This window comes from Podarcis gaigeae (assembly GCF_964106915.1).
Source record: "Podarcis gaigeae genome assembly, chromosome: 1".
Lineage (NCBI taxonomy): Eukaryota > Metazoa > Chordata > Lepidosauria > Squamata > Lacertidae > Podarcis > Podarcis gaigeae.
Window position 1 is genome coordinate 96,954,091 of NC_139678.1, and position 13,836 is coordinate 96,967,926.

The 13,836-nt window shown below is 39.7% G+C and overlaps 1 protein-coding gene across 7 annotated transcripts; it reads right to left on the reverse strand.

Moving 5' to 3' along the window:
- Nucleotides 1-440: 440 nt before the first annotated feature.
- Nucleotides 441-13,691, reverse strand: MAP3K19 (mitogen-activated protein kinase kinase kinase 19). 7 transcript variants are annotated; one of them, XM_083705844.1, is made up of 6 exons: nt 13,606-13,691; nt 12,376-12,543; nt 7,501-9,831; nt 6,799-6,939; nt 4,474-5,171; nt 441-3,787 (listed from the first exon to the last, which is right to left on the reverse strand). In XM_083705844.1, the coding sequence occupies exons 2-6, from the start codon at nt 12,439-12,441 to the stop codon at nt 3,730-3,732; spliced, it is 3,294 nt and encodes a 1,097-aa protein (XP_083561970.1). In that variant the 5' UTR covers nt 12,442-12,543; nt 13,606-13,691; the 3' UTR covers nt 441-3,729. The 7 variants fall into 7 exon arrangements, with proteins under 7 accessions (XP_083561970.1, XP_083561972.1, XP_083561969.1 ...); XM_083705846.1 differs by lacking the exons at nt 12,376-12,543; nt 13,606-13,691 and adding exons at nt 10,838-10,945; nt 12,917-13,454; XM_083705843.1 differs by lacking the exon at nt 13,606-13,691 and adding an exon at nt 12,917-13,454.
- Nucleotides 13,692-13,836: the final 145 nt, after the last annotated feature.

Below are 13,836 nucleotides of genomic sequence, written 5' to 3' on the forward strand. Positions count from 1 at the left end.
CTACAAATGACCATAGGATTGGTCCGTCCTCCTCCTATAAATGCAAATGTTGCTATTTGAAGATTGAATGAGTGTTTCCTTTCATAGCCATATTCTTGGATAAGAAACATGACCTTCCAGATATAGTTGGTCTCACCTCAGCCAGCATGGCTAATAATGATTGGAGGTGTACTCTTAACATATGGAGGGGCACACGTCTTCTAGATCTGTATTGATAAAACTGCTGAAGAGATTTGAGCCTAGTCAAATTGCCACAAAGGTCTGTAAAATATAAACTGCAGAAGTACCAAAGAACTATAAAATTCTCTTAAAATGCAAACAACACAAGGGGCTGGCCTAAAGTAAGATGTGTAGAATTAACTCGAGTTAATTTAAGACTTAAATAATAACCATGAAAATACCATGGTTTGGTTTCTTAGATGTTTGCAATTTTTCTTCAATAAGTAATTGAAATTAGTTTACAGATCATTTATGTCAGGCTTAAGATATTGCGACATACCTTTTGGGGGCAGCAGTAGGTAATACAGCACTTTTGCAAATAAACTGCTTTATCTCTCACATTTAGACCAACATGTATCCTAAAGCATTCTTAGTAGAGCATGCCACACAAATTCAAGCTCAACTTGAAAATTTCGCATTTTAATAAACAAGTTTCAGTATGCCCCTCATTCAAAAAATGCACACTTATGAAATTGATAAACTCAGCTGATGCAAAATAAATAAAATCATGGGAGTTTATCCATGCCACAATGGCCCTCCAGCATGACAAGGGAGAAAAAGATAGCTGGGAGATGACCATTGTGCAGAGTAAAAGTTGAAAGTAATTGTAATAATATTGGGTAGCATACATTGAATGTATTATAGAATGCACCTATAGGAGTAGCATCTGATGTGAACAAATTTATTGACAAAATGTGGTTTGGGTTATTTTTGCAAAGTGAAGGAAACTCGAGTGATTAATGGGATAAATAATTGGGAACTCTCCACAAAGTAAAAAGGTGCGCATGAGAAATGGGAAAAGCTGAGTACTTCCGTTAAATCCATGAAAGGAGCATACTCCATATGGTTGCATTAAGAGAACTCTTGGTACAATCCTATCTATAAATGTCTACTCAGAAGCAAGTCCTATTGAATCCATGGTGCTTCTGCGATAAATATACGTGGAATTGCTGCCCCAGTTTTTGTGGACCTCAAGTCATGTTTCCCATTAGTGGTGCTATGCACTATTGAGTTTACTGTCATTTGTTGAGTGGACTATCATGATAGCCACTGAATGCAGGGATTAGTCAATGCTGCACTTTGAATTCTGGCATTTAAATTGCACTTTTATACCTCTGCCTTAGGTCTTAACAGATTCACCTCTACCCTCAGTGGTTTAATTTTATATAGATCTATAAACTCAACTATGGCAATACTGTAGACCATTTATAAACTTCAGGATGAGTGTGAAGACTGGGGATTTTAACCAGATGGGTGGGGTATAAATTATAAAATTATTATTATATTCTAATACTACATCAATATAATTTGTGGCATCTTTACACTCTGTTCCCCAAATACCCATACATAGAAAAACTTGAGTTCCCTGGGAGTTGCCTTTCAGTGGCTTCTATTTAAGTTTGGGCAACTAACTGAAAAGTACCAATATGGGGTGGGTATATTTTAGATAAAACATCTGAAAGGCCAAGGTTGAGGAAGCCTTAAGACTACAATTCCCATTATCCCTGACCATTGGTCCTGCTAGCTAGGGATCATGGGAGTTGTAGGCCAAAAACATCTGGAGGGCTGAGGTTGAGGAAGCCTGATTTAGGTACTTTCTCCCCCTCTTCAGACAACTTGCTGCTTTCTCCTCTGGTCAAACCTCAGAAAGAAACTTCGTCTCTTGGACTAATTCCTTGCTCTCTAACAACTACCTCTTCCTTAACTTTCCAAAGGGAAGGTAGCCATGTATGTGTAGTTGGGCTTGAGGCTGAAAGTTCAAGAAAAATGTTTTAATAGGGCTTTCTCAGGGGAAAAGAAATGTGGAAGTGAAATCCCCACCCCTATTTCCATAATGCAATATTGGTTTGAAGTACTGAATTAACCATATGTAATCAGGAGAAAGTGGGCATATGTTCATCTGCCTACATTACAGGTAAGATTATTAGGATAACCCAAGGTCATAATTTATTTAAGAAAAAAATCTAGCTATGCACATGTCAGAACATCTAACGGGGAGGGGAAAGTAACTCCTGGGTAATATTGTTGATAGATATAGTGTAATATATGTCAGGGAAGAGTTAGAAGTTTCCAGTTTCTCAGAGGGAGAAAGCATTCCCCAAGGGGAGAAGGGGAGCAGTGAATCTAATAGAAGGGAGCAAGAGGAACAACAGGGAGGGACCGGCTGTTCACAGGAAACGCAAGGGTTAAGTTCTAGCTCAGATTGGGAAGAGGGGAGATACAAGCCAGCTCTAGCCAGAAGGTTAGAAAAAAGAGCGGGAAAGCGTGCCTTCGCCTTTTTGAGAGAGGCTGGTCACGGAGAAGCAGAGCTCAGAAGGTATCTGAAAGAAGTGACTCTGAGGAATAATAGTTAAGAACCGTTTATAAGATTGTTTTGTTAATACGCAATAAAAAGTTATAAAAGAACAAGCAGCATTTGTGTGGTGATCTGAAGAGGACAACGACCAGGCCTGACAATATATTAAAAGGTTATACTGTTATATCCTCTCAACCTTCAAGTTAGGCTGAGAGACTGCTGAACCCAAGGTTACCTTGTATTATGGATAAAAGCACATACATTGCCTGGAAACAGGTATGTTTTTATTCTAGGATGCATATTTACAATTTAAAATGGCTCTAAATGGCCTATCTAGGGGTAGGAAATATCAGTTGTTATTAATGTCACTTGGTCATCCAGAGGCTAGGCTTATTTCATCAAAATGAAATTAAATTCTTTTCTTTTTTTGTGGAAAAAAAATAATAAAAGACAATGACTTACATTTCTGTTGTGAGAAGCAACACTTCAAAATCTCTTGTTACTTTTATTCTTTTCTACTTTGATCAGAAAAGTGAATTGCATGATTATTTTTATTAAGTTGAGCATTCATGTACCAGTATTATTATTTTGGGTTGAATCCAGAATATTCCATCCACAAAAATAAGGGTTGACTGGAGGCAACTTTCACCAATCCCCGCACCATTTCAAATGCTACAGAGTTCCCCCAACCTTCTGCAGATGATTTAGCGTGGAAGTAGAGGGGGAAAGGAATTATTATTTTGCCTTCCATTCATGGTGGTTGAATGACTGGCTGATTAACCACTGCCTATTAAGATGAGCCTCCTTTTATGCAATTGCAGACAGCCTGTCTCTTCTACTGAGCTGTCCACACTTAATATTGTGTTGCTTGGCTCCTAGGCTTTGAGTGGGGGTGGGGGGTGGAGAGATGAATTGCAGGGGTAGGAAAGCCAAAAGATGTCAAAATGTCTGATTTTAATTTTAAAATGAAATTAAGTGTTCTACAGCCACAACATTTTGATACAAAGTTTGCCGTCCTGAAATGGCATCATGTCTATATTTGAAAATGAAAAACAAGAATTTACAACTTTGTAACTTTCACAGCTTTCATACCAATCACACTATAGCCTAGCCATTCTCAAACCGAAAGTTTAAATGTTAAATTTCATTTAACCTCTTCAATAAGTAAGGGAAATCTGTCATCTACTGAAGCCTTTGCAAAGTTCACGAGGTTTTTAAATCATGAAGGGATGCTGCAGCAACTGTAGAGCAGTAGGTCGCTCATACTGGTCCCTGTTTGGAAAACAATAGAAAAAATATATTTATTGTAATTGATAATGCTTCTGTCAGCAACATAGATTTATTACTTGTCTAGTAATAAATCTACTTTTGAAAAACTTGTCTATCACATGGGACTAGGTGAGCATCAAAAGGTTGTGCTTGAGCTTTTATATTCTTTTTTAATGATTGGGGCTTCTTTCTTTGACATTTAAGGGTTTGATTCCTGACAGTTCTCAAATGGTTTTATGGCCTTTGCCCAGGACAAAAGGCTTTAGTTCTTATTAAAATAAAGGGGGAAGCTAGAAAAGCTTCTGCTTCTTCTCTTAAATAATGGTACCATCACCCCAGTCTGACAGTTTTTAGGTTTCAGACACTGCTGCAAAAAAGATGCAGAACATACTCCTATCCACTTTTACAGGGGACAAATGGTCCCAGACATGTGGAAGGGAGATATTCAGCCTTTCCTTATTTCAAGCAGAACTCTTTCCCAACCCCTATCTGCAGGTACCAAAGACTGGACCTTGGACCTTTTCTTTGCCATCTACGTGTCACACCATAGACCTGGTGCAATTTCCCGTACCTTTTTAAGGAACTCATTGAACTACACATTTTACTTAAGGAAAAGATAATGATTAAAAGGATATCTCTTTAATATTTACAGATATTTAATATCTCTTTTAATATTAATAACGACTTACCTGGTGAAACACAGATGAACAAAATCTGCTGCTTTTGTCGAGCAATGGTTGGGTAAGGAAGGCATGATTCCCCTGTGAGCACCAATATAAAACATGGCTGCTATCCTATCCATGGAAGCCAGTGGTGGTTTTCCTGTGGCCATCTCAAATACAGTGCAGCCAATGCTCCAGATGTCTGATTTTCTCCCATAGCCAGATTCTTTTATCACTTCTGGTGCCATCCAATAAGGAGTGCCATGCACTGATTTCAGTGGTTCGCTGTGAGCATCAGTCAGACTTACATAGGCTAAACGCTTTGCACATCCAAAGTCTATGAGCTTGATAACACCATTGGGCATCAGCATGACGTTGTTGCCTTTAATATCTCTGTGGACCACACAGTTTTCATGCAAGTATGCAACCCCTTGTAGAATCTGTTTCGTATATTTACAAAACACTATTTCAGGCAATGGCCCAAATCGATGAATAATACTGGAAATGGAACCACCTGGAACAAATTCCATGAAGATACTCACTATGTTGTCTTCTAAACTTGTTCCCAGGTACCCTACAATGTTGATGTGTGTTAGATTTTTCAAAATCTCAACTTCATATTGCAGTTTCTGATATTCCTTCTCAGTCCCAATTTGGTCACAGGTACTCAGTGCTACTTGTTTCACAGCTATTAAATGTCCTTGGCTTGTAAGTCCACAATAAACCTAAAAATTAAAAATGTCTATTTTGGTAGTGGAACTACAGATACATTCCTGTGTGCACACACATTTATATGTACTCACACATGCTGTTCTCATGCATCTAATTTAAATACATTATAACTCATCCTGCTTAAATTATGACTGCAGTTATATCTGGTATTCATTTATTTCCATAGAAAATATGACAAGGTAATTTACCACATAAAATACTACAATAATAGTAAAAACATCAACAACATATTAATGAAAATTGGTTGCCCCACCAAAAAAAAAAATCATATTCCAAAGTCTGAGAAAATCGGCTCCTGGTATACTCTTCTGCTAAAGAAGAGACAGCCCAGTTCATACTTAAGCCCTTCTGATCACAAAAAATATTCTGTGTGAGCATATAATAGTTCTTCCATGAGCAAAAGAGGCACTTTCAAATCCAACCCACAGTATTTAAAGGCCACCTCACTAGTGTTTGTCATGCAGGGCTTTTAGTGAGTGCCCTCATCTGAAAGCTATGAAGACATTGGCAGTAAATAACCCAAGTCCAACCTTTCTTCCATCATAAAATTCAGTGAGGCATACACAGGGTTCATAGGTGGTCTTTCCATCTAAGCTGTATTTTATGTTTGTTTTTAAGTTGTAATCATTCATCTTGTTTTTATTATTGCTTGTAAGCCGCTCTGAGCCCGGCCTTGGCTGGGGAGGGCGGGATATAAATAAATTATTATTATTATTATTATTATTATTATTATTATTATTATTATTAGCTCTGACCACACTGAGGCCTGCTTAACTCCCATGTTTGCTTTATAGGAGTTGCCACTGCATAACTGAACACCCTTTTCTTCCATGTGCACCTGCTAAATTTGTTCTCGGGTTTCCCTCACCATCCTCCAAGCAGATTTGTGGAGAGTATGGGGTGTGCACTTTCTGGTGGAAGAGAGGGAGCAGTTCCATTCTCCAAATGTAAATTATTGCGCTAAGAGAATGAGGACACTGGATACTACCCACAGTGCCTCCTCCCGCCTGCCCTGGCAGACTCCTTCACAGTTCTCACCAATTTTGTGGTTCACCCAGAGGTTTAGATGGCTTCCTGAAATGCACATTTGGAAGTCTGTTCAGATAAGATTTTGTCCTATCTAGTCCCATGACACAAAGCCCACTTGATTTCCTTTAGAGAAAGTAAAGCAGCTTTAATCAGGGATGCAATTGTGGTGGATTAACAACACCCACAATTGTACATTATTTACTTTATGCTTAGAAGCCAGTATATTGCTGGGCTGATGGGAGTTGCAGTGCAAAACATTTGGAGGACACCATATTGGGGGGGGGGGGTGCTTGTTTAGAAGGACTGGAATTGTAATTAGGATTGATCAAGGTTTATTGATGCTAAAATGTCCTTTGGGAGATACAGTGCAGTGGCGTAGCGTGGGGGGTGCAGGGGGGGCCGGCCGCACTGGGCGCAACATCTGGGGGGGGCACTCGCACTCGCAGCTCTCTGCCCCTACTAAAATCCACGGGTTAGGGGGCGCAAATTACTTGCCTTGCCCCGGATGCTGACAACCCACGATACGCCACTGATACAGTGAATACACTTTGAGATAACAGGGGTGTTATATATACTCCCCATGTAACTTACTGTGCCATAGGCTCCTTTTCCAAGGATTTCACCTTTGGTCCACAGGATAGGTCCTTCACTAGCTACATTGTTTTCGGAAAATGTAACCACATTTAGAAATCTATTTTCTTTACTGGATTCCAGGAAATCTGGAGAAAAATCCTGTAAAAAGAGGACAGAAGAGCAAGCCAGAACATGTTGAATGAGAAATAATGCAAAGAGAGGCTTGAGGTCAGGGTCATTTATATGGTATGTTGAATAGACCTTATTTCTTTCCTGAGAGAGAGACAAAAACTCTTATCACAGCTGTCTTGAGATAAAGATTGCTGCTATTTACGGTAACTTGGTGGTTGGATCTACTGAGTGCTGTTAGCACAGAATACTTAAATGGACCTTCACTTATAGAGATGGTGTACCTCTGAGTACCACATGCTGGTGAGAGCAGAGGAAAACCATTACATTATTGGTGTGCTTGTCAAAGTAAGAGACATCTGGACTAGATGGGCATTGGTTTGATCCAGCAGTACAATTATTTTGTTCTGATTGCTATTTACAAATGGAAAGCTGAGGCTGAAAATAAAGAGTTGCCCAAGATTACCTGAAGGGTTTCTGAATGGTAAGAAATTGAGTCCTAGATATCAAGGCACAACATATTTTAAATATTTGACTGGCTTTCACTGTTCTATTGCTATTGAATATACATATAAATACTTCAATAATTACCTTACAATTTCTAACACTTGCTGCGCTGTTTCCTTTACTCTCAGTGTTTCCATTTTGTAACACAGTATCTGCATTTTTTGTAGCTATTCTCGAACGGTTGCCATCTGCTCTATCGAGAGAGAGCAGCTCAGATACAGAACAACAAAACGAGTCTTCAGTTATTTCTTCACTGCAGATCAGGATGTTTGGATATTCCTGGGAAACAGAGTTTGCAGGAAGGCAAGTCCGTTCAGTTGATAAACCAACTTTTTCAACTCGTGGGCTTTGTGGAGGAGGTGAGTTTACTCTGTTTGGAAAACATAGTGCAGGGGGGTTCCTTTGACTATCATCACAGAACAAAACCTGATTTGCATCCAGATCCTCAAGGCAAGCAGTTGATCCAATTTTCGCCTGCATTAAACTTTTGTTCTGTGCTACATTTATATGTTCATTTGTATCTTTTGCATAGTTTAAGAAAGGAGCATATTCTGTATGAACTTTAACCTTTGGCCAAAGTAATTCCTGAACATTGATAGCAAATGCTTTACTAATGAAAGCATCGCCGGCCTCTGAAGTGTGATCCAATGAGACTTCTTCAATAGTTGACAAATTTGAATTAGGAATGACTTCATTTTGTTGAGCTGGTAGAGTAAACTCGGTAGGAATTGGCAGCTGCTGATCATCATCTTCATAAAATGGTGCTGCACTCTTTATTTGCCCTTCTGTTTTAGGGCCAATCACACTTTCCTTCTGCTTCTGACAGCAACCCTCTAACCCAGATACCCCTCTTTGCCCCAAATCCTTCTCCTTCTGTTTAATGCCAAGGGAATTCTTGTGTGATTTGGGGCATGTTTTCTTCTGGGCATTTCTTATTCTGCCACTCTTCTTTGCACTGAGATGGTTATATTTATGTTTCATTGCAGTGCGCCTCCCAGCTGGAGCAGAGTGCACATTCCTGCAGGAACTGTTTTCACAGTCATTAGGCTCCCTGGAATATGCTGGAGTTCCAAACATTTCATAAATGCCAGGACCTTTGTCACTTGAATTTATTTCCTTGAACATGTCACTGTACTTCAGGTCTACGAAGTCTACGGAAGACTGTGCTTGTCTTACAGGAAAAGGAGTGATGGTTTTTCCTGAGCCAGGAAAATGTTTGGAATTGCTGGGGAGCATCTGCTTTGGGGGTTTCTGACTGCTTTGACCGAAGCGGCATTTCTCCTGCTGAAGGTGTTTCTTCTGAAGCTTTGAGGAAATCCCAGCCTTTGCATGAGACAATCCTAGTCCTTGAGAATGAGAAGTGGGATTCTTTACCTTGTTAGCATGGTGTTGGACAGAACTCTTGCCCCAAAGAATAAAATCTTGAGGCATCTTGGTACACACAGTAGCCTTTAGAGCCAAGGTGGTTCTGTTGCTGTTTACTTTAAAATTTTCACTCCCTTTATGAGCAAATACGTTGAAGCTGTGGCTTAAGTTAGCTGGCATGCTCTTTCTTTGAGCAGAGTGTCTAGAAACATGGGAGATCTGATCTGGTTCATGGTTAGATATTGTAATATGGCTAATGGGAGTAGCTTTCGTAATATTGCTTTCAGCAGCTTCAGACACAGTGACGTTTTCCATCATTCCCAGGTTGATTGCTGTACAAATACTGCTTTCAGATTGTTCAAGATCCATCAAAGTATTAGGAATAGTAATCACTGAAGCATGATGTTCTGTAACCTCCCTTTGCAGACTTGAATCCATATCAGTATTTCCTGGTTCAATATTCATAGTATTTTTTGTATGTTCGTTCGGATCTGGTTTCACCTCTGATGATTCTGCTTTACTTGACTGTAGCTTAGGGCTGCCACTCCTCTTTGCAAAATATTTTCCCCAGTTCTTAGCTTTGGAACTATCTTGATGCCCCAAAGGAGAACATTCATATTTTTCTGTTGTATGTACTACTTTGCTTTGGCTGAAGTAACCATCAGGATGGTCAAAACTACAGTCTTTGCTTGTAATACTTAAACTCTCAAAGGTTGCCAAAACCTGATGCATTGTACCACTGGATACTTCATTTCCTATATCTGCTCCATATCTGCTGCACTCAAACTGCGGTTCAGTTTCTTGGGCTTTGGAATATTGAAAGGTCATATGACAGTTATCCAGGGTGACTGAGTGTGGATCTCCAAGGACGGTGAAGCCATCTGTTATAATTTTGTGATTCTGGTCCTCAGTATGCTTCGTAGGAATGGAATAGTGGTTCAAAATATTGGGCAGATTATTACAATCAGCATTTTTCTTGGCTTTGTCTTCTAAAGGAGGAAGCTGCACCATTCTTATAGGATGAAATGCCACTGGTGGTGATAGGTTGAGCTGGAAGTTTAGAAAAACCACCTATTAATGAATCAGTATTGTTTAGGAAGTTCTTAAATGAGTTCAAGCATGGATACCACTCAATAAGCATGGCTGGAGAAACAAGCCAGATGGGTGGGGTATTAATAATAATAATAATAATAATAATAATAATAATAATAATATAGTGCTAATACTCAGCTTTACTTCTTAAGCCTTGCATCAGACATATAGTTTAGAATGGAGTCACCCATGTATACAGACAGTGGGGAAGGGGGAGTAAAAGGGAGTGAGAGAGAACAGAGGGTGACTCCATTCTAAACTCTTTCTCTCTCTCAACAATTTTTCTGCCTTTGTTTTACCCTTTAGTCTTAATATTTGAAAGCAAAATGATATGGATTGGGTTCCAAAGGACTGAGCAGGCTTGTGGCAAGAGTTTTGTACTATCTTTCTTTGTTTTATTTCTTCCCATTTTTTTATGTTCTGCTAAGACTGGAAATTAGCTGTATTTGTCTTATTGTTTGTCTTATATATTATAATTTTGCTAGAACATAATTAGCCAAAACTTTGTATTGTGAATTGACCTGACTTTTGTCTTCTTTGCTAGCCATCTGGCATATAGGGTTGCTGCCTCCTGCAGCATTATCTTTCTGCTTTAACAGTACAACTTAATCTGCAGTTTAATACTTGGGTGGTTATACCATAGACAAGTTATTGATCTATCTTGCCTGCTACTGATTTATCCTAACAGATAAGCCATAAACTTTACTTGAATCTAGCCCTTCAGAGATGCTAAAGCATGTCTCCGCCATCACACTATGCTCAGTCACTTTTATGAGGAGAAGAAGTAAGACAGGAAATTATTAAGTATAGGAAATTAGCCTATTCCCTTCTCTTGAGATAACAGTCACAATGTTGCTAATTAAAAAAAGAAAACACCGACTTTGGAACTTGCTTCCAATCAGATGAATAAAATAATTGGCTAAATAAAGAGAGAAAAAATAGAATAACATATATGCTTACTTACAAAAGCATTTGAAGTCATCTGGCTCTCTTACTTGTATTAACTGGGGCTGGGGCATCATCCGCACTCTGTCTGCAGATGACATCTGTTTTCCCTACATATGGTGATCAACTACACAAAGAGCTTTCTAATTACTATGGTTACCCAGAGCAGTGCATCCTCCTCTTTCCAGAGGAAAGCCACTAACCCTACAGTGTCTTTTAATTGTATCGTTACATGAAAGGAGGTTGCAGATTACAGGTGGTAACAATTATTTCTTAATTAAAAAAAAAACTTTTAGAATTATAACACAATATGCTGGGGGCACTCATTAGGAGTGTATGCTGATGACACCCAGATCTATTTCTCTGTAACAGCTGAATCAGAAAATGTCATGAATGTGACTACTGAATTAAACTCATCTTTAAGATTTTCTGAGGATATCCTGCTGGTTATTACATGACCAACAGATTGTCCCTTTGTTACCATATTGAAGTTGGTCTTCTAAGCTCTAAGCTTACCCTCTGGAATGCACTTCCTTGGGCAAAGGCAGTAATAACTTTCACCTACTCCTTAAAAGCTTGTATGTTTACCGACACTTTACTGGACTTTGACTCTTAATATCGTTTTGTACACTGTTCAGTTTTATATAGTTATATAGATTTGTTTTTATCTTTTTGATCTAGTTTTGGGAGGTTTTATTGAATGTCATTTTCTTTTAGTCCTATGGTAAACCACTTCCACCTTTATGAAGTGGAAACTGTGTAAAGTTGATGGGGTCACACCTCCTCTGAAAGAGCAGGTATGTAGCTTAGAGGTACTTATTGGATCCATTGGTGTTGCTTGAGGCCCTTGGTGGCACAGAGTGCCTACCATCAGCTTCAGCTGGTGGCTCAGCTATGCTCCTATCAGGACAGGGATAGCCTAACTTCTGTTGTCCATGTTCTTGTAACCTTTAGGTTAGATTATTGGATTATTTTCTACATACCTTTGATAATAGCTTGGCAACTTAAGCTGGTGCAGAACTCAGCAGCCAGGCTGCTCACCAGGGCAAAATAGTCTGAGCTCACCAAACCAATCCTGGCCTGACTGCACTGGCTACTAATTCGTTTCTGGGAGCAATACAAAGTGCTGGTTTTGACCTATAAAGCTTTATGTGGCTCAGGACCCCAATACCTCAGAGACTGTCTCCCTCCCATATGAACCAACCTTGACCCTGTGATCATCATCTGATGCCCTTCTTCATGTGCCGCCTCCATGGGAAGTCCAGAGGGTGGTAGCATGAGAATGGGCTAGTGGTGTCTCCCCATTTGTGGAAGGTTCTCTCCAGGGAAGCTTGCCTGGTGCCAAACTTACATATTTTAGGCGCCATGCAGAAACACTGCTTGTTCACCAGGACTTTAATTTTTAATTATCTATGGCCTTTTTGCATGAGTGGGATGTTTTAATTAAACTTTATAAAAATAGAATGTTAAAATATTTTTCTAATGCTGTCTTTAATGCATGCATATGCTTGTTTCCTTAAAATATAAAATAATGAACTATAAACTAATGTTGCTTACATTGTCTGCAAAAGTCGAGGGAGCAAATCCAGTGCTATAACTTGTGCTTTCAAATACTTTTTCCATCCATCTTCTAAGTCAGCAGTCTTTAACTTATTAAGAGCAAGGACTCACTCAAGATTCGCACCTGGCACAACAACATGGACTTGCATCCATGAGCCCCATGAACTGAGGGAAGAGAGGAGCTTTGTGATGAAGAATGAAGTCCATATATCCAGAGTGAAGGTTAAAGGGACAGAGCCCATTCATTTGGTGGTGGAGCGCAATATGAGGAAGAAAGCATTATGTTAAAGTATGCTGGTCTTCAACTCATTTATAAATCCCTGCCACCAACTGATGCATAATATGAATTTAGCCCAACATTGATTATTCTTATACAAATTGGACTCCCAATCGTGTCATTAACACAAAAAGTGCCAAATTCAATTAGCTAATACCACTGCAGTAAAATGTGCTCATATCATCTGTAACCCACTGAACTTCATATGCGAAAAAGAGGAAACAAAATAAAAAATGAAGTAACACTGTGGTTCTAGCTTACCTGCAATTTGCTTCTCCCAACAATGACACTCCAAGCATGTTAGCTTATAGTTCCCCAGGTGTACAGGACTCCCAGTGTTCTAGCCTTGACTGCAGAGCCCACTGAATGATTTCTGTTTCAGTCTCCCTACCCCCATCCCATGTACAGAGCTACATTCAGACTGTTTTAGTTTACAGGCTGTCGCCAAGGCAACTCTCCTTGGGGCATTTTGTATGGTGAATTGCCAGTCAAGCAGACTCAGCTGGCTGGGAAAACAAATGTAAGAAACCCACATCTCCAACTGATTTGCTCCACCAGCGCAAACACTCTCTGGGTTGGAGCCAAAGTAAACTACAATTTTTTTGCAGCACTTCAGAGGTGCACCACGCTCATTTTACGCTCTGTTCTTCTCATTTTACAAATGACAATCAAATGCTGAAATGCGGCAGCAAAGGACCACCCAGGTCCCAGGCAATTTGTCAGGGCGGGGATGGATGTAAGCTAAACCTGGCTTTATGAACAAATCTCTCCCATGATTTTTTTTTTTAATTAACCAGGGCTTCGACTGCACTTCATAATTTCTGAGTGCACCCACATGATGATGATGATGATGATGATGATGATAACAATAATCCATGACAAAATGGTTCTCCATACCAAAACTAAAACAAACCAAATCAGAATGAAACCTTCAGTGTAAAAATCTTAACATTTCAGGAGAAATTCAGGAGACCCAGAATCACAACAACAGGGAGCTTCGGCTTTGAAGTTGGTGTGGCGAACCACAGCGAGGGGGAAGGACGGGACATCTTTCCTTAGGCAAGATACCCCTCTCCCTTTTTCATTTATCTTTTGACAAGAGACCCCGCTCGGGCTACCCCACTCGCTGCTGGCCGTCCTGACAAGTCACACCGCGCAAGCTCCGCCCACCCGGGAGCCTC